Below are 18,870 nucleotides of genomic sequence, written 5' to 3' on the forward strand. Positions count from 1 at the left end.
GTGCAAAGCGAGTCATGTTGTTCGCCATTACTAGTTCTGCACACGTTTGCGAATCAGAGCTGCCAGTTGCACAGATCGCTCTAGGGATACAGTCGGAGTGTAAATAAATAGCTCGCCGCCTGTTTTGCTTTCCGCTGCTGGAAAAAGTGGCTTTTGCTCTGTGTTTTACCCTGGCTCTTGCTTAGAACCCAGGTGAAAGCCGGAAAGGGAGGGTTGTTTTTATGAATGGGACTCTTTGAGGTTAATTAGCTATGCAAATTCAAGCGGTTCATTCATGGTTTTTTTTTTAAATCTAAAAGCCATCTTGTATTCCCCTCCAGGCTGATTGGAGACCAGATCCTGAGGAAATCATCAGGTCCAATGCCCAGAAAATAAAAACACTGAGCTAAGACTTGTGGAAGAGCTGCAGAATGGATGGATTTTATGACCAGCAAGTGCCTTACATGGTCACCAACGTGAGTGATCAGTTCAAAAGTTGGTGTTTATTAACTTGACTCCGACTTATTTCTCTGGGGGAGTTTTGCGTCCATAGTATCTGCTTTGTTACCGCTGTAGGGAGGACTCTTCTTGTAGGAGCCTTGCCTTTAAGATGGGCTTATCTTCTTGTTGTTTGATCAGAACATAATTTTCTCTAGATACATTTTTTTCTTCAAAAATAGTAAAAGCATGCACACGATTAGCGGAAGAGGAGGGCAGCAGCTGCAGCTGCATGCAAAGTTTCTGCCTGTGTTTGCCTGCAACACCTAGAAGAAAGAAGTTGAGGCAAACGTTAACACTTCTTGCTTTCAGGATTTTTGCACCCACTTTTGCAAATAACATTTGGACACAAAGCAACCTGCTAGAATGTCCTTTTCTGAATTCTCCTGACTAGTTTAAGCAAAGGAGATTTTTATGCTATTGTGTAGATCTAGGTACTCCAGATTGCTAAATATATATGCTAGTTCTGTGCTGCAGCTGGAGCGTATTACGTATGTATCTATACAGACATGTATACATGGATAAATAGGAATATGTTGCATATAGGCACAAGTATGGAGGATGTTAGATACTCAGCTTAATCCTCTGCTGTCTATTTGTATGTAGAAATTAAGAATAGAAACTGTAGGATAGCTATTTTCTGAGGAATATGTAAAGAGTCCATGTGGGCTTTGTTTAAACATGGAAATCTGAGGGGTGTGTTTGTGTTGTGTGTGAGTGTGTGTTTTAAAGTAACTGATCTTTCCTGTTTATAGAATCCGTGTGGGAGAAACTGCAACGAGAGACCAACAATTGTCAGGAAAAGAAAATTCATTAACAGAGACCTGGCTCATGATTCGGAAGGTGAGGGCTTACTCCCCTCCCACTGACCTTCTCCTCCCCTCCCCACCGTATTTTATCTAACAATGCACAAAAGGCTTCATAGGAGATTTTAAAAACAAAGCAACCAGACTGTCTTTTTAGACCTATTTGTATAAATAAGACAAGAAAATTGCATTTAAGTTTGTGACACAAACTGGCAAAGGCAATTAACTGTTAAAGTTGTTATTCCTTCCTGACTCACCCTGTTCTGTTTTAGATATTGTTGCACATATGGCTCACAAATGTCACTCAATGAGGTGAGAATTTTGTGGTATGTGACACAGTGCCACAAGTTAAGGGATACCCTACAACTCTGCATCTTCACCTTCCGGCCTTGCCGGCACTAGACCCTCATGCAGCTTTAGGAGTGATAGCAAGCATGCCAGGGCTGGTGCAGACCAACCACTGATATCTAACCAGAGCAGGTCTGGAGGGCAAGACAGAATGCCAGCAGTTTCCTCTGGCCTATCATCTACACTGTCATTTGCACTTTTGTTACCACCCATGGAGTTGTGCTGGTGATTCCATCTGTGCTGAAATTGAAGCAAGAAGTCTAGTTTCGACCTGGCCTGGGAAGTTCAGCCTTTGTAGACGGTACTCATATAAATAACCATGTTAAAGTCAGTGACAGTACTTGAATGAGTAAAGTTAGCAGAATATATTCCAGTTTCTACACATACCAACCAAACACTATGTACACTCTTGTAACACTGAGACGAGCAGAGACCCCTGAATCTGTGTGCTTAAAATTCCTGCCAAAATGCCTCTTCACAGCACACATCTAATGCAGAACCACTTGCTATTTTTACTTAGGTGATGTACCAAAACAAACACAGAGCATCATCTCTCATATGGACTAATAATACTTAAATACATATCAGATTTATCTGCCAGTATCAGAGGAAAAGGAAATATCCTTCCAAAAGTTAATTAGCTTCAAAAAACATTTGTTCTCTCAGTCCAGATATTGTGCTAAGATTTAACTCAGAGCAAAGTTTCACAGTGAGTCGCTAAATCTATGAAAATAGGGGCCACAAATAGAATAACATTCTGTGTTGACTTACACCCCGTCTGACCCTGTGCTTATCAGTGTAGTTGACCGGGATATAGCACCGTTTAACATTTTGTCCATAGATGTGGGGATGCTTTGATTTAATTTCAAATCTATGTGTGATCCTGCTGGGGTGGAATCAATCTGTATGTATCAAAGCAAAATTATCACCAAAATGCAAAAGCGTAACACCATACTTTAACTTGGATGTCTAACAGAGCTGCTGAGTTCTGCCCTTTATTTATGTTGGCTACATTGTTTTTTTAAAAAAAAAATCCCTACTTAGGCAAAATTCCCATAGAAGTCAATTAGAGTTTTGCCGGAGCAAAGATTGCAGGAAGAGGCCTATATTGTATAAGGAAAAATAGATCATTTGAATGAGAGGTTGTTATCTTAACTTCTGAGTTACTAAATAGGCATTTTTTGCTACATAAGCAAACTTAAAAGATGGTGATTATTATTTCACGAGTCAGTTAAATATTACTGTAGTTTTTATACCTCTTATGGAGAAAAGAGCAGAGTAATCATTAATTGCAACCAGGGTCTATCTGTATATAAGATTGCCAAAGTAAAATTTACATGTATTGTTCTTCAGGAAAATATATTTCCTACTGTAGTTTCATATTATGGAAAGATTAAAGGTATGTGTGTGTGTCTTTTATCTGTGCTTTATCTTTTTTCAGAGCTCTTTCAAGATCTAAGCCAATTACAGGAGACATGGCTTGCAGAAGGTAAGGAGAAAAACTGCTTGTAAAAAGAGGAAAAACAACTCTGGAGAAAAAAAAAGTCCTGAACTTGCTGTCTTAATGTTCAGCCCAATTAATTGAGCTCTAAAAGAGCCACCTCATGTGTCATGCATACATTAGAGCCTCTGATGAGTTTGTCTTTGGGGACTCTGGGGCTGCTCTACCCAGTGTCATCACAAATTACCAGGAGAAATTGCTTCCAGCTCACAATCACATCTGCTTTTGGCAAGAACTAATGCACCAAGACTTCAAGTTCTAAGCCTCTGTTCAGATTTTAATTGCAATTGATCAGGTTTATATTATTGTACCTCGGGAGACTGCATAGAGCCAGAACTGGGCTTGCTGTTTCCTTTACAGCAGCACATATAATTATTTGGTGTTCTGGTGGAGTACTTTTCTGATGGCAGAAATTAGTTTCTCTGGGTTCATCAGGACGGGATGCTTCAAGATTTAAGTGCAAGTGTCTTCTTTCCACCTTGTTCCCAACACAGAACATTAGGTGTGTATCAAATACTTAAGGATATTTCTTTTTGCATAAGCATTTTGATATTGTGTATTAGGTTTTTTTTAATGTCTTAGTTTTTATAGGACTCTAGATTGGGTATTAATTGGAAAACTGACATCTATCATTTTACAGTTGCTTATATTTTTTAATATTTCAAGTAACGTTTCAAGGCTCTTAATATGGGTTTAAGAACAATAATTCTGAAATCTGAATTTAGATCAGCTATTGAGATACAAAGGAGGAGATATTGCTGCAAGAGAACTTCAACAAAATTAAGAGGTGCTTTTTTCTGCTTCGGGGTATTTGTTCATTTCAGTAACTTATGCTTGTTGCTTCACACTGTTTATTTTGAATATGAAGATGCTTATATATAACATGTCTCTACATCAAAGATTTTTTTTGTTTGAACTTTAAATTGAAAACTTTTATAGCCAAGTAGAACATGATTTGATGTTACTTAACAATTCCTGTGAATTTACCCTGTTTTATTCACTGTGGGTATTCATGTGTTTTATTTTTAGCATATTATACTGGATTATGCACTATTGTTATTTACTGAATAGATGTTTTGTTTCTCTGGGAGTGAGAATTGCATGCGACCACTTGCCATGGAAAGAAGGAAATATTGTTGGTGGCTACCTGGCTTCAGGCTGATTTTTTGATAACTATGTGTATAGTTGGTCAAGTGTGTTAGTTTTACTGATGTTTTTATTCTCTTAGTCTTTAGGAAGTGTCTTTGTCAAGATATAATCAAAGAGTCTTTAATAAAGTTATAGAAAGAATTGTAATATAAAAATTAATACATTTTTAAATAACTGAAAATAGCATGTTTTGCAACAGAATAGCCTTACACTGTAATAATCAGATAAAACAGTGATTGTCTCTTTGATGGTAATTTTAGCAAGTATCTGTTATTTTGTCAAATCTCATTCATTTTAACAGACTAGAAGGCTGTCAAAAACACTAATTAAAAGTATGATCATTTTATGATAAAACAATGTTTAGTTTTATTGTTAGTAGGATGAATCTTCTTTTCTTCCTGGAAATGATTGAAAAATTATTCAAAAACAAAAAGATTCTTGGCAGGTTGGTAATATATGTGAAGAGCATCTTAGGAAATTGAAAAAATATGGAAATCAAAGTCGACATGTATTTCTAAAAGTATGCAAGGCATTGCATTGGCGATTTTCACTTCTGAACCACGTTTCTTAAGAGTAAATTAATATTTCCAATGCTCTAAGTTTTTCCTTATGTTTTTAATCAGACACTACTTTTACAGATCAAAGCTAGGTGTCTACCCCTTTGTAAGTTAGGCTTTCAAAAGCTTGTAAATATTGTAAATCATATGTAAGTATAAAAAGTTGCTTTTTGCTTGAAGAGATCTGAACTATGAGTTTTTCATTTATATTTAATCATGTATTTCTGCAGCGTATTAAACCTAAATATTATAGACCTCCTGCTATTATGGAAATATTTTAGCAAAACTATATATTTCAGACCACTACTATTTTAGTTCTCATTTGAAACAGACAATTTGCCTCTCCACAGCTTTTGCAGACTTTGCAGATAATCTGTCATAGAACTAAAGAAAAAAACCTAGATGCTATTTTTGATTCTGTTATTACCTCTGATGCCTTTTTTTAATTGTTAGGTTTTTTAAAAAAGATACGTATAAATAACAGTTTGTAAACTTGCATTGGTATTTTACAATTAGGTAAGGGTTTACGAGATGTGTTATTTTGGCTCTTCTGAAGTTATTGTGTAGATAACTTTAAAGAAGAAACAGATCTCAAAATTAGCTTATTTACCCATTGTTAGGCTTGTCCATTTATGTCCTTCTGAACCTCCATAAATTAGAAATCTGCCAATTTGGCAGCATCAGCAATGTTTACATATTTCTTCTCATGAAGCTCTGTAGCCAGGAATATGACCATAAAATTTTAAAGCAACTTGACCCTTTTTTAAGAGGAGCAATGGCAACTGACCAGCTTTCTCCCTTGAGTTCAGAACCCCACAGGGGAGTAGCCATGTCAGAAAATCTGCTTATTAAACAAGAGAGTCATAGGAGTTACAATGTATCACATGTGAAGAATGCTTGCAAAAAATTGCAAAGGCGCCTTTCATACTTGGGACCTTTGAACCATCCTGTTTTTACAGAGCAGGGTCATTTGTTCTTTTCTGCAAAGAATTTTAGTAATAAACAGCAAAACACAAAGGGATTGGTTCTCTTCTCAGTACTTGTGCATAACTTTCAATGTAAATAACATGATTTGCACGTGTTAAAAGACGACAATCCACAGGGCAAAATGTAAACAAATTATTGTATTAATTTGTTTAGCTAATATATTTATTACCATCACAACCCCCAAAAGTGGTTGCCTCTTGTAGGAAAGTTATTAGATGTTGCTTCTGATTTTGCAGTACTTAGAATTCTATGAAATAAGTTCAGATTCTTGATCATATTGTATCAGGAAGAGCACCCTCATTATTTTAATGTAAAATTTAAACTGAATCTACCTTCCCAAAATCAGTAGATGGGGGACAGAAAATAAATGTGAACTCTTTCCTGATGCCATCGTATGAAAATAGAAGGATTTAATACTTATCTCCACTAAACGGAGAGTTAAAATTGCGTATCACCAACCAAGACAAATATTGTTCAGGTAATGTCTTTGTTTTTTTATTTAAATACTCTGGCAGCTACATTTTGTCATGATAATATCATATAATGCCTTTATTGATTCTGGATATTTAGAATTATATTGCAGTTGGCAGATAGCAATTATTCAGTGACTTGAGATAATTGGTTCAAATATTAATCTAATGTAATCTCATCAAGGTTGTTTCTACATATTCTGGAAAAAACAGAGGAGAGAAAACAAACTCTCTGCCATGGGAAGCTTACTATGTGTCATTTAGGTTTGAGAAAATAATAGAAAAACACATTATTTATCAAAAACATCTCTTCTAGTATTTCTGTTGCTAATCCTGCCTGAAACTTGATAAAGATGAATAAAAGGCTTCCAGAATGAATATAGATAATCAATGTAGTCAATAGATTTAACTTTTTAAAACAATAGAGCTATATGATGGAGTTCCTTCTTTGGTTGTAACGAGAATTTTTCACATAACATTGATTAATATTCATTGTATTTTTTCTCTGTTCTAGAGCAAGATAATCCCTTTACAATAAAAAACACAGGTAGCAGGTTAAGTTTCTAGCTATCCGGGCAGAGGTGGGTGGCCATCCCAACTTTTCCAAATTGATAAAGGCACCCCATACTTGTTTCCATAAAACATAAAAGTTTCTGCTATTTATTAATGTTTACGTTTGGGATGAACTCTAGGAAGTGGTTTCTGTGATTTGTGCTACCACAGTCAAGCTTCTGTATGTATGAGTTGGTATTGCCCAATGGATTATCCCTAAATGCATATATGAGAACAGTCACTTAGTTTGCATACTTCAGTAATGCACAAATTCCCCTTTTTTAATAGCATGTAAAGTGTTAGGGCTAGACCCCCAGTCTAGTATAAATCATAGTTGCCCAATTCACTTCAGTAGACCTATGCTGGCTTGCAGCAGTTGTGGATCTGTCTTTTAGCTTTCCACTGTCCTGTAATGAACCCCAACTTTGGTAAGAACACTAAACTGAATGTCAGGTATCCAGTCTTTAAGTACTGTCCCTAAACATAAATAGTTACTCAACAAATATGGTGAAATGAAGACGGCTCTGCATCTTGGTTGTAGTTTGCCTAGTGGGGAATGGTCTAAATGGGAGTAAAACCACGTAAAAGATGAGATTTATAGCACAGTGACTCATTTCCCCCAACCCCCCCCCCCTTTTTTTTTTTGAGTTTTAGACAGTGGATTTGACTTTTACTACTTGAAATGAATGCCTGATTTCAAATATCTCTGCACAAAAATAGAGAAAATTGGATCTGGCAAAATTATACTAATCTCTTATAAAATTGTTGGTTCTGAAAGTGTACACAGACTAATGTAGGGATTTCTTTTTAGATGAAAAAAACCCAAAAAAAACAACAGGTTAGTAAATTTGACCCAGTGCATAGTACTATCGTTAACTACGTGGGGCATAGCAGATGTAAAAAGCAATTGTGCATTTTAAACCAACTTCTCTATTTTGTTGCATAAAAGTTGAAGTCAGTAACAAAAGCCAGATCCAACAAACCCTGATTATCCACACCTGGAATGCTTTGCAGAATCTGGCCCCTAGTTTTTAAACTACGTATACGGTTTACATGTCAGAGACGGTCACTTAAAAAAAGTTTAGGTTGTTTTGACAGTACATCGTGTGTTCATATGGTAAAGAAACTTTTCATTTGTCATTGTCAAGCCTTATGTGTACTCATATTAGCAACAGCTGATTCTTTGATTTTATAAAATGTTTTTATATTAATACCTGTACTTTATGTAACCTTTTAAATGTTCAGAACAGATTGAATGAAAGAAAACTCAAGGGCCTAATTGCTTTGTTTTGTGGCCTAAAACTTTATTTTAGGGAAGTTGAAATAGTATTACTCATTTTTTTCTGTCAGTTTCAGATTTGTTTGCCACACTGTGTAAAACTTTGTTGTTTTGAAATGAATTGTGTCTAAGTTAAAAAGTGAGCCACAAGTTGTAAAAAGAATAGTGTAGGAAATGCTAGGATACCTAAAATAAAGTTCTTAAATGAAACCAGAAGAAATGGCAAGCTCTCTGCTTGTTCTGCAAACTTCCGTGCATGTACAGCACTGAATTTCTGGCAGAAGTTTGTGGTTGGGAAAGGAAAAGTTAAACTTTATTGCCTTTTTGTTTATTAAATACGTTCTTCACTGGGTCTGTGCTACCTTTGAGACAAAGCAATGAAATCGGTGTGTTTATGCAAAAAGTTCAAGTTTACTTTGCTGTTGCGTTCTGGAAGGGTGTGACATGAAAAGATTGTGGTTGAGGCCACATGGTTCATGCTGGACTGTGTTTTTGTGAATGGAGGCAGAACTCCAGTTCTGACTGCTTGTCTTGAGGAATTGCTTAGGAGATCAGCTGTCTCATTCACTGGCAGAAAGAATGACTCATACATCTTCTTCCTTGTTTGGCTCCAGGTCATTGTTACAGTGGCTAGAGCTGGTTTTAATTAAATATTAACTCCTTTTGTACTGGATATTGGTTAATGGTGACTTTTAAAAAAATTTAGTTTGCAATGAAAGAAAAGAAATTGGCCCCCAGCTCAGGTTTAATTGCTTTTCCAAGTTGCTTTACATTTGCAAGATATATTTTAAATTTAACTTGATAAAGAACATGAGTTAATATTGCCTCTGAAAATTAAAAAAGGGATATTAAGCACTTCTGTGCTTTGAACAGTTGCTTTTGGCAGGTTGATTTCAATGGGTGATGAGACCATTAAATCCAAACTGATACAACCCTTGTAAAACTAGGATGAGAATTAACATTTTTGCGTATTTCCCGCACCCCCCAGGACTTAATGCTGTAGTCTGAAAAACAAAAAACTTCTGATAATCATCTAGGCTAAAGCAACTTACTGATAGTACACGTATTGCCCACTTCAAGTATGACAGTCTGAGACTTGATGTCAAGTTGTCTATTAATGTGGAATGAAATGACTGCCCTGCTTTTGCTATTAGGAGTAAAATCTACATGGTTAATATCCCTGAAAGCTTTTTATTGGTCTTTTCCCCTCCTCCTTTCCCCTAAATCACTTTAAATTAAGTAGTGTGGGGAAAGAGTCTCATTCTCCAGGTGGTCATTTCAGATATGTTTTTAATGGGGATACTAAATAGAAAGAGAGAAAGTTTTGTTGACTTGTGTCTTGTCCTGAATGTGGTGATAGAAAACCAATGTAGTTATTATGAGAACCTTGCCGAAATGCAGTGTCTACAACTAAAAAAAAAGAGGAAACGAATGAAATATCCTTATATAAATGTGCATGAAGTTGCAACACTCCAAGTCACATTTTCCATTCAGAGATCCAAGTTAAGTTGAAGTTAACTGTGTACTTGCTGGTTTAAACTTGTTATAAAGACTTGCTTTAATTATCAAAACTCGGGGTACAAAACCCCTTTTTTGTTTGAATAATCTGGAGGTATGCTCAATCCATTTCCCTTCTCACAGCTAGTTACTGTTTTAAAAAATCTGTGTATTGGATGGACACTTGCTTCAATTTCTGAAATATGATCATGCAGGAATCTCAATTCTGTTCAATTTAGAAGAAAAAACTTAGTTGAAAAGGGGGAACAAATGCACAGTTCGGATTGTCATGTGTCTTATGGCTAGTGGGTCAGTGACCTTTAGTTTCCAGGATAAGCTCACAGATATACTTCCTACAGCATTTGTTTAATTTTGGTGTTATGTGGTGGGTTTTTTTAAGCATCCAAAGAAACCATGTATCTAATATTTTGTGCATTTTTTAATATATAAAGCAGTTTCCAGCTTTACTAGGTTCTTTTTCCTCCTGAAGTAACTTTTGAAGAAGCAGATACTTGCAAACATAATTAAAACTATTATAGTTTTGACTCCATTAGTCACCCTCTATTTTTACTGTTCCTTTATAAAGTGGTGTGTTTGGGTTTTTTTAGCTAGGTTCTCTTAACTATTAGTTGTTCAGTAAGTACCTTTTAATAGTAAGCCCCCACCTCCCCCTGCCTTCTTCATTCATCCCATTGCTAATTGAGGAAAACCATTGAAGTTAGTGGTATTATGCTGGTTTACAGGCAGAGAGAGGATTTTAAAAGAGGATTTTGTTTCTCCAGTTCTCATTCTCTGGATAGGAAAAGGAGAGCCTTATTCATTCCAGTTTTATGTTGGTGTGACACTACTGAAATTGATCAAATCAGGCCCAGAGGCTGGAGTTGATAGTTTGCTGGGAAGAATGTAAAATATGGTGGACCCAGTTCTGCAGCCAGCACAAACCAATCTTAAATGGAGATAACCACATGTGGAGGCTGCAAAATCAAGCCCATTTATTTTTGTAACAAGACTGATATTTAGACTCCTACTAGTTGCAGTTGAAAATAACATAAAATATTATATGCATATTTATATTTCAAGGACAAGGTTTTGTTTGGCTACATCCTATTTAAAAATAATAAAATTAATTAATAGAAATGCTTCAAGTTTATTTGTGCACCAAAATCTAAAATAATGAAGAAGATCCGTGCGGCAAAGGTTGTTAACAGGGAGAGCTTGACTTCAAGATTAGATTTTCCTGTAGCAATCAAATGTTTGGCACATGGAAGGGTAAATTTAAACTCTTCACATATGCTGATTTGAATGAACCAATTGAAATTTACAGTGTGTTAATTTTTGGTTACCTTTACCTCTCTTGAGATTTGTGTTGCCCTTGAGTTTACCACTGATAAGAATGCTGCAGTTTCTTTTGGAAGGAGAAGTTTAATGCATCAAAAAAATCTTAGGAGTATTTGGTATGGCAAAATATGATTTCTTTAGAACTTTGATTCTTGTTTGTTATGTAATTGAAATATTTTAGATGTATCATTTGCTTCTTAAAGGGCTAGTTTTAGTGTCTGTGTTTTCATCAGATTAACATTAGTTACTTTTAAATGGTTGTCTTAGCACTCAAGCCACACCCTTGTTTATAGTTTACGCCAAAGCATTTAGTTTTTAAAGTGTACTTGCTGTAATACACTAGGTAGGATTGTAAACATATGCTTTGTAACCATGAGAGTACAATTTTACTATGTTATCCACCTGATTCTCAAGAAAAACTTCCAGTGAAGTCAACAGAAATTGTTTCCTGAATTAAGGAATGTAGGGTTAGGTCCACAGAATATTTTGTATCTAGCACTAAGGGACTAAGACTGGGTAAGTCTGAAGCTATTCTTATCTCTTGACTTGCACGAGTAATTCCCATTTGTATTAGCAGATGCTAGGTATAAGTATAAAAGCGAACCAAGCCCTTAATGTATTCTAACGTGAAAGACTTTCTAAAATGATCAGACAGCATATTTTTCTTTAGTTCTTTACTAGTTTGATATTCAGTGTTTCCAGAAATTGGTATATAACCATGGTTTACTTTTTGATGAAGTATATTGGGTTATTGGGTCATGTGAGAAGATTACTTTAGTTGCAGATTACTCTTGATTTGATCTTTTTGGACACTAGTTGTCTAACATACTTTCAAACAGGGAATTTCAGATCACTTTGACATAAAAGTTGTGGATGAGGTAGTTTGACTAAAGAGCAATTTTTCAATTGTGGTAAGATGAGTTTTTGCTAACTATGGAAGTACTCAAAAAAGTTATACCATGGCTGTCTAATGACCTGGTTTTTGCTAGTTTCCACCTTCCATAATTAAGCTGAACAGGGTTTCAGTTACATGTCTAAACAGTGGTAATGCCTTGGATGTTTACAAGGTATTAAGACAATCTGGAAGACAGTTAGGCTATGTCTACATGAGAAACCTCTGTCAGTAGAAGTCGCTGTTGGAAGGGGTTCCTTGGCAAAACTGCTGTTGACAGATTGCGTCTACACACAAAAACAGACCTAAAGAGCGATCTGCTTTGTCAAAAGAGAGTGGCCAGACTGCCTGGGCACTCTCTTGACAGAAGGGCCTACTGGAAGTTCAGCAAACAGGGCTGCCCGGGGAACCAGAAGCCCTCTCTGTCCACAAAAGGGCCCTCAGAGCATCTACACGGCTGTTTTTGCAACATAATGCTATCGACAGAGGCATTATATCTGAACAGGAAGAGGTATAATGCTTACGGTGGATGTGCCGGGTTTTGTCAACAAACTGTTAACAAAGTGCATTTTGCATGCAGATACTCCATGTGTTTTTCTGGCAAAAGCCTGGTTTTGCTGGAAAAATCCTGTTGTATAGACGTAGCCTTAATGTCTTGACTATCCAACAAAATGGCATTGTATTATCACTGGGAGGCAACCATGATTCGGATGCAGTTGACTTTATGTAGTATTATATGTGTAATAATGTTTCCTAAAAGTAATGGTGTTACAGAAGGCAGAACTCTGGTTATGGTTCACATAGTAGGTCTGCATTTCAGGCCCATCTGAAAACACAAGATTGAAATAGTAATTCTGTGATTCAGCCAAAGACTCTTTGATCATTTAAAAAAAAATGTTTTTTGCTATTTTGGCTGCAAATATTACCCATATATCAGTCCAGTTTCTCCTGGTGAACGTGAAGGGGTTAAACATATGAAGATGGTTCAAACATCGTGGTTTCTTTTTTTGCAGAAATCCAAATACCACTTTGAAAACTCATACTAGTAATGGTTTTAGAATGCTTGAAGTCATTCTCATGCCTGATTTCAGTCCTAATTATGTTTGAGACAACAAAATCCTAGGTTTGACCTTGGCTTTCCTTCAAGGTTAACGCAATAGTCTTCACTATGCTTTAGTGGATTCTCTTAATTTTTCCCCCCTTTTTTTTCCCTCTTTCTTCAGCTCAGGTACCTGACAATGACGAGCAGTTTGTGCCAGACTATCAGGCTGAAAGTTGTAAGTATAGCATGATTCATCACTTTCTGGGAAAATAAAATATGTATGTTGTCTCAATTTCTAGGATTCATGGTCATGTGACAGTCATGTGACTGTTCTGTTTGCCTGTCAGTGACATCAGAACAAAGAATAGATGAAGGAAGTAGGGCTCTCAGCTGCAGCCAGAAAAGGTTGTTTTTGCTGAAGATGTAACCTTTATCGGGTGGTCCCATTTTTCCCTGTGCCACTGAAACAGAGAAATTCTCTCTCATTGAGCTCAGCAGGATATAGAACTTTCTGTTTCTCTTGAATAATGGGAGAAGGATGGCAAACACTCTATGGACCCAAATGGTGTAAAAAAAAAAAGCCACTAGTGCATCACGTAAAAATTATTTAAGATTCTCTGTGGGTTTTCTGAACAGTCCTCTTATTTTGTACAATACGCAGCTAGTCTCTGTCAACATAGTATACTAAGTTACATTCACATATACAACATTGCTCTAAAAGCCATATGTCGCATTCTTAACTGAAGCAAAATTTCCATTGGTGTTAGTAGGCATTTTACCTGAGCTAGAGCAACAGGGAACTAGCCGTCTGTTGTGTTAACCCACCGGCTTTTTCTGAGCCTTTTTTGTGCATGAATCAGCTGGATATTCTGTCTGGTTTGCAACTTATTTTATTGATGCCAGAAACTTTTTATTTATTTTTAACCCATGATACCCCCGCCACACACACACACTCTCTCTCTCTCTCTCTCTCTCTGTCTTCCCTTGCTACTGTTCTCAGTGGCCTATTTTTTCTGCTTTCCTTTTTGAAGTAGTTTTCATTGGTGCTGCTCTGAGGTTTGACTGGCAGAGGATACAGAAAGGCAATGGCATGATAGATATTGCCTGGCGTGGCTAGGACTGTCATGCATCCTCTCTCCACTTCTACCGTACAGCTGTCAAGCTGCTATGGCAAGTCTGCCCTCCATCACCGGTCACTTTTGGACGTTGTCTGCATATGGCAGTAGAGTTCATGGCTGCAGATCCATAGATAACTGCTTTATAGCCTCACATGTGGAGATATCCGTGGCTCATTTGTGCAGATATGGATGTGGATACAAATTTTGTATCCATGCAGGGCTCTATTCATGGTTGCTTTTCAATTGAGCTAAATAACTTCTATTATTGAGACTACTAGAGCAAATTGCTGCAATCCGCTAAACTGAATACCTGTTAAAACTAGCTTTCATGTATCATAAAATATTAATAAATGAAGGCATGATCAATTTTGTAGTAGAGATTTATCAGACAAATTATATTAGAAGAATTTAAAAAAATCCAATTTTATTGTAGATTCAAAGTTCATTAATTTATTTACCTAGCTAGAAATCGTTTAAGTAATTTGTTCAAGTTACTTAGGTATATTTCCTTATGATAATTTCCATCAAGTGCACATACCAGATACATATTTTGCAAAACAAGATTTCTTTTTCGAGACTGGTTTTATTCCACCACTAAAATTGCTTTTTATAAATAAGTTGTAGCAAATAATTCCTTGTGTTAACTCTTAAAGGCACATAGATGAATTTTGTATGAAATTTCCTTTCTGTATTTAGATAGCAAGTTAGTCAATTAAAATACCACTGCAAAAACTTGTCAATAATTTAACATTTCATCCTACGTACACTGCTGCTTCCAGATAAAATTTGCACAAGCACAAATCTCTTTTATAAGAGTGCAAAGTTCTGCCAGAGCTTCTGTTAACTACAATTATTGTTCCAAAATAAGTCAATGATTTCTGAAGAATAATTTGTGAGCTGTGAATGAAAAACCCTATCAAAGTTTGTCGCTGCTTTGGAGATAAAGAAATTCTCTGAAAGTAGAGACTTCATTATGTTGTAATGTCAGAGTTTTTTTAGCCACAGCTTACACAGTATTATCAAAGGGGCATTTATTTCCTCATTTCAGTTGTTTTCTTTATCTTAAGTAAAGGTCAGGCAAGCTTCCTGGAGAGTACTCTAGCAAAGGTTACATACAGCATTTCAAACATAGACTTGGTTAAAACACATGGCTATGAGGTGCTAACAACAGAAGTGGGCAGATCCCCCATGCTGCCCCAGGGTTAAAGGGTGGCCAGAAGGGTATGGGATGGTGGAGAATGAAGGGTACACTTCACTAGGGGGCCTGGGCTGCAAACTGTGGTATGTGTGTGGGGGGAAGCCTGTATCACGAGTATGTACTGGGCTCAAAAAGTTATGCTGGGCCCCTGGAAGTAGTGAACAGCGTAAGCAAAGCAAAAGGAAAGTGTAAGTTGGAAACATCATTCTCCACAATTCTGACTGCTTCTGCTCTTTTCATAACTTGTTTATACAATCTATTATAATTTACTATATTGTTTATAGCTCTATAGTGCACTTCCCGTGAAAGGGCTCCAACAGGGCAGGAGCACACATGTTTCACTGTGGCTGCGTCTACACTAGCAAGTTCTTTTGGAAAATCAGGCCTTTTTTCGAAAGAATACGGGGAGTGTTCACATGCACAATGCGCTCTTTCTATCTAAAATTGAAAAAATGCAATTCTTCTTCCGGAAGCCCTATTCCTCTCCCAGATCAGGAAAAGCACCCCCTTTCATAAAGCTTCTTTCAAAAAAAAAAAAAAAAAGCATGTGTAGACACTCCATAGGCCCTTTTTTCAAAAGAGCAGTCCTCATGGCACCAGAGTTTTCGATCCCTGGCCTGTTCTTTCGAAAGAGCGGGGACTGTGTGGGTGCTCTCTAGTGAAAGAGCAGATTGTTTTTTCAATCTGCTTTTTTGTGTGTGGACCTGCTTTTTCAAAATAAGATTTTCCAGAAGATATCTTCTGGAAGATCATCTTTTGAGATATCTCTGTAGTGTAGACACAGCCTGAGCGTATGTCTACGCTACAGAGTTATTGCAAAATAGCTTGTTCCAGATTTTTATTATTCCAAAATAAGCTATTCTGGAATAATGTATCCGCACAAGAAAACCCTCAAGATAAGCAAAACTTATTCCGAAAGAGTGTGTCCACACACAGTAGAGCCTATTTTGGATTAGGGCCTCTGAAAGCACTGCTTCCAAGGGCTCTAATCTGAAATACTATGTCTACATAGCAACTTTATTTTGGTATAAGCCATTCGAAATATCCCTTATTCCCTGTCTGTACAGCCCCTATTCTGAAATATCTGTTTCTGAACAGGACTATTGTTTGTAGAATGAGGTTTACAAAACTCAAAATAAGCATCGTGTAGACGCAAAGCTGTTTTGGAATAGCTGCTGTTATTCACTGTTAAACACTTTTCTGTGTAGACACACCCAGTGTGTGAGAGGTAGAGTTACTGTAGGTTCTGTGCCAGGTTTACAACTGAGCTAAGAATGAAGGTGAAGGACAGAGATATAGCCAGATGAATGGAGGCTGGGGTCACTGTGCCTTGGCAGAGGCAGATGGCGCATAGTCTGCTGGATTCTGTAGCCCTCACTTTAGTGAAGTTCCCTGAAAACAAAGCTTCTTTACTTGGGCTGTGTACTGACGTGCGTGTGGGTGAGAGAGACAGATTTTCATCCAAGCTGCTTACAGAACATGTGCCTGAAAAGACCAAAGTTTATGGTCTACAAAGAGTAAAAAGGAGGATAGTTTAAGAAGGAATGCCATTTTCTCTGTAGCCTTTTCTACTCAAAGTTAACCCTTACATATGATGTATATTTGTTATGTTAGTCCTATCATGAAATAAACTCTTGCTACCCAAACAGCAGCAGCAGTCAGAATGGAAAAACTATTTCCAACCACATCCCAAGATTGTAGCAATGATGGCTAAACTTTTCTGGTGCTGAAAACATAAGTGTTGGCAATGATGGAAGCACGAGTGTAGAAGAGATGTCGACAATTGCTGGCACTTTTAAGGACCATGTCTTTTAGTCAGTGCTGAGCAAGGAGAGCACATAAAATAGGGTGGGTGCTTGCATCGCTCTATTGATTAGCTTTACTGCTGTTGGAAACTGGTATTTATGACCATGGGAAACTTTATCAGAAATACGTTAGTGTGAATACACAACCTTGTATAAGTATGAGTCTACCTACATATTCTGGCAAAGCACATTAGAATGTCACTGTCTGTTCACAAAAAAATAGGGTGAAACAGGAAAATGTCATAAAAATTTGAGTTAACAATTATTTGATTTATAACTATGTTTAAAATTAAGCTTAAGTGTCCTGCTTTGTTGCTTCATATGGCAGTGAGAAATTCCTAGTTGCTATTTTGCAAAACTTTTTGTTTATTCTATGTTTGAGGAACAGTGGCTTGATTTAAGGTAAGTGTATGAGAGGTAGCATATAGTAAAAGTGTAAAAAATGCTCTAAAATAGAAAAAAGCTCACCGGTATTCTGTAAATGTCCTCTGTATGGTTGACTTGTTGACTCCTAAAAGTCAATCAGCCTGTTTTGGTGTCAACTTCCAATGTGTAATTACATGCCAAAGAAAAGTGGGTTGTGCTATCCCTCTGTAATAAGATTTCTTATCGTTTAAAGACCACTTATACGTATTGATGATTTGGACTAGGTCCTGGAGCAACCCCTTTAATCAGAGGTAAGGATCTCAGAGGCACTTGTTTGAGTGGGCCCCAGATTTGCCATCGTAGGAGCTAAAATTGTATTTAATGATGAGTTTCATTGAAAGTTTGTGCAGTTTGGGTGTAGATTTTTAAGCTTTACCCAGCCTCTTCCCGTTGTTTGATGGTACTATGAAAAACACAAGAGGAGGTAGGTGGGCTTTGGTAAAGTTGTCTGATGGTTAAAGGATGTATCTGCCAGTGAAAAGTCACTGTCAGAAACATTCTGGTTTATAAAGCAACTTTGATACAAGTGATTATAAACAGAGATTAGCCCTGCATCAGACTAGGAAGTCTGTCCCCTTGATGGCATAATTGTGTGCTTGGTATTTTGTTTCAGAATTTTTATTTACATTGTTGATTTCTGGTGTTTGCTCATCTCTTAAAATATAGATCCATGATAAACATTTGCTTTTGTCTATTAGAGAATTTTCTTCTAATGAGAATTTGAGCTGTGCTTTACCGGGTGAATCAGATCTCTTTTTATTTCGTTTTTGATTATGGTTTTTTTTTTCCCTGACTGTACAGTGTTTTCACTTACTAGTGCCACGGGGTAAATGTTAATTATTAGGCCTCAGCTATTGACAGTAAATTGATAACCCTAGCTATAAAATTGTCCCTACTCAGTGTCCAATTAAACTTTAAGGGAAGAAAAATACTCTTTGGTAATGATTTTGAATGTGATCTTTCAAGACCATTTTTTCCCTCAGCTTTAGCAAAGAAGTTATTTCATTGCTGATGCCAGGATCCTTAAATTATTCAGGGGCTGTGCTCTTTAGATTCTCAAACTTACCATCGTTAAAAGCCTGTTACAGGGAGATCTTTTACATAAGCTTCAGGTAGTTGTGTTCTGTTATTTTAAGTAATGGCTCAATGTCTTCTACCTCTAGTGTAAATAGGTGTATTATATATGTAATGTAATGTAATGTATTGTATATAAATGTAGTATTAAAATATTTGCATCCCTGTTTGTAATGCATAAAATCATGGTTAAGTGTTTTTCTAAACCACGAAAAGAGGTATTTTTTCTTGTTCTTTCAGTGAATTTAATATTAAAAGCAAATTATGCCAACTACAGTTTACACAACAGTAAGACTTTCCTATCTACCCTTGCATATCTTGTGAGTGTGGTTGCTAGATGTGTAATTTGGCTAT

General features: G+C 36.6%; 1 protein-coding gene across 2 annotated transcripts in view; it reads left to right on the plus strand.

Annotated features, from left to right (window-relative positions):
• The window catches only part of ETV1 (ETS variant transcription factor 1), an 80,480-nt gene that overhangs the window by 247 nt on the left and 61,363 nt on the right, over positions 1-18,870 (plus strand). The window contains exons 1-5 of one of the 2 annotated variants that reach the window (XM_074984672.1): positions 106-192; positions 321-455; positions 1,233-1,320; positions 3,073-3,120; positions 13,077-13,130. In XM_074984672.1, the coding sequence (XP_074840773.1) occupies positions 411-455; positions 1,233-1,320; positions 3,073-3,120; positions 13,077-13,130 (235 nt within the window). In that variant the 5' untranslated portion in view covers positions 106-192; positions 321-410. Of the gene's footprint in view, positions 1-105; positions 193-320; positions 456-1,232; positions 1,321-3,072; positions 3,121-13,076; positions 13,131-18,870 lie in introns of those variants that run through there. The other variant, XM_074984671.1, reaches the window with a different exon arrangement.

This window comes from Carettochelys insculpta, chromosome 2 (genome assembly GCF_033958435.1).
Source record: "Carettochelys insculpta isolate YL-2023 chromosome 2, ASM3395843v1, whole genome shotgun sequence".
NCBI lineage: Eukaryota > Metazoa > Chordata > Testudines > Carettochelyidae > Carettochelys > Carettochelys insculpta.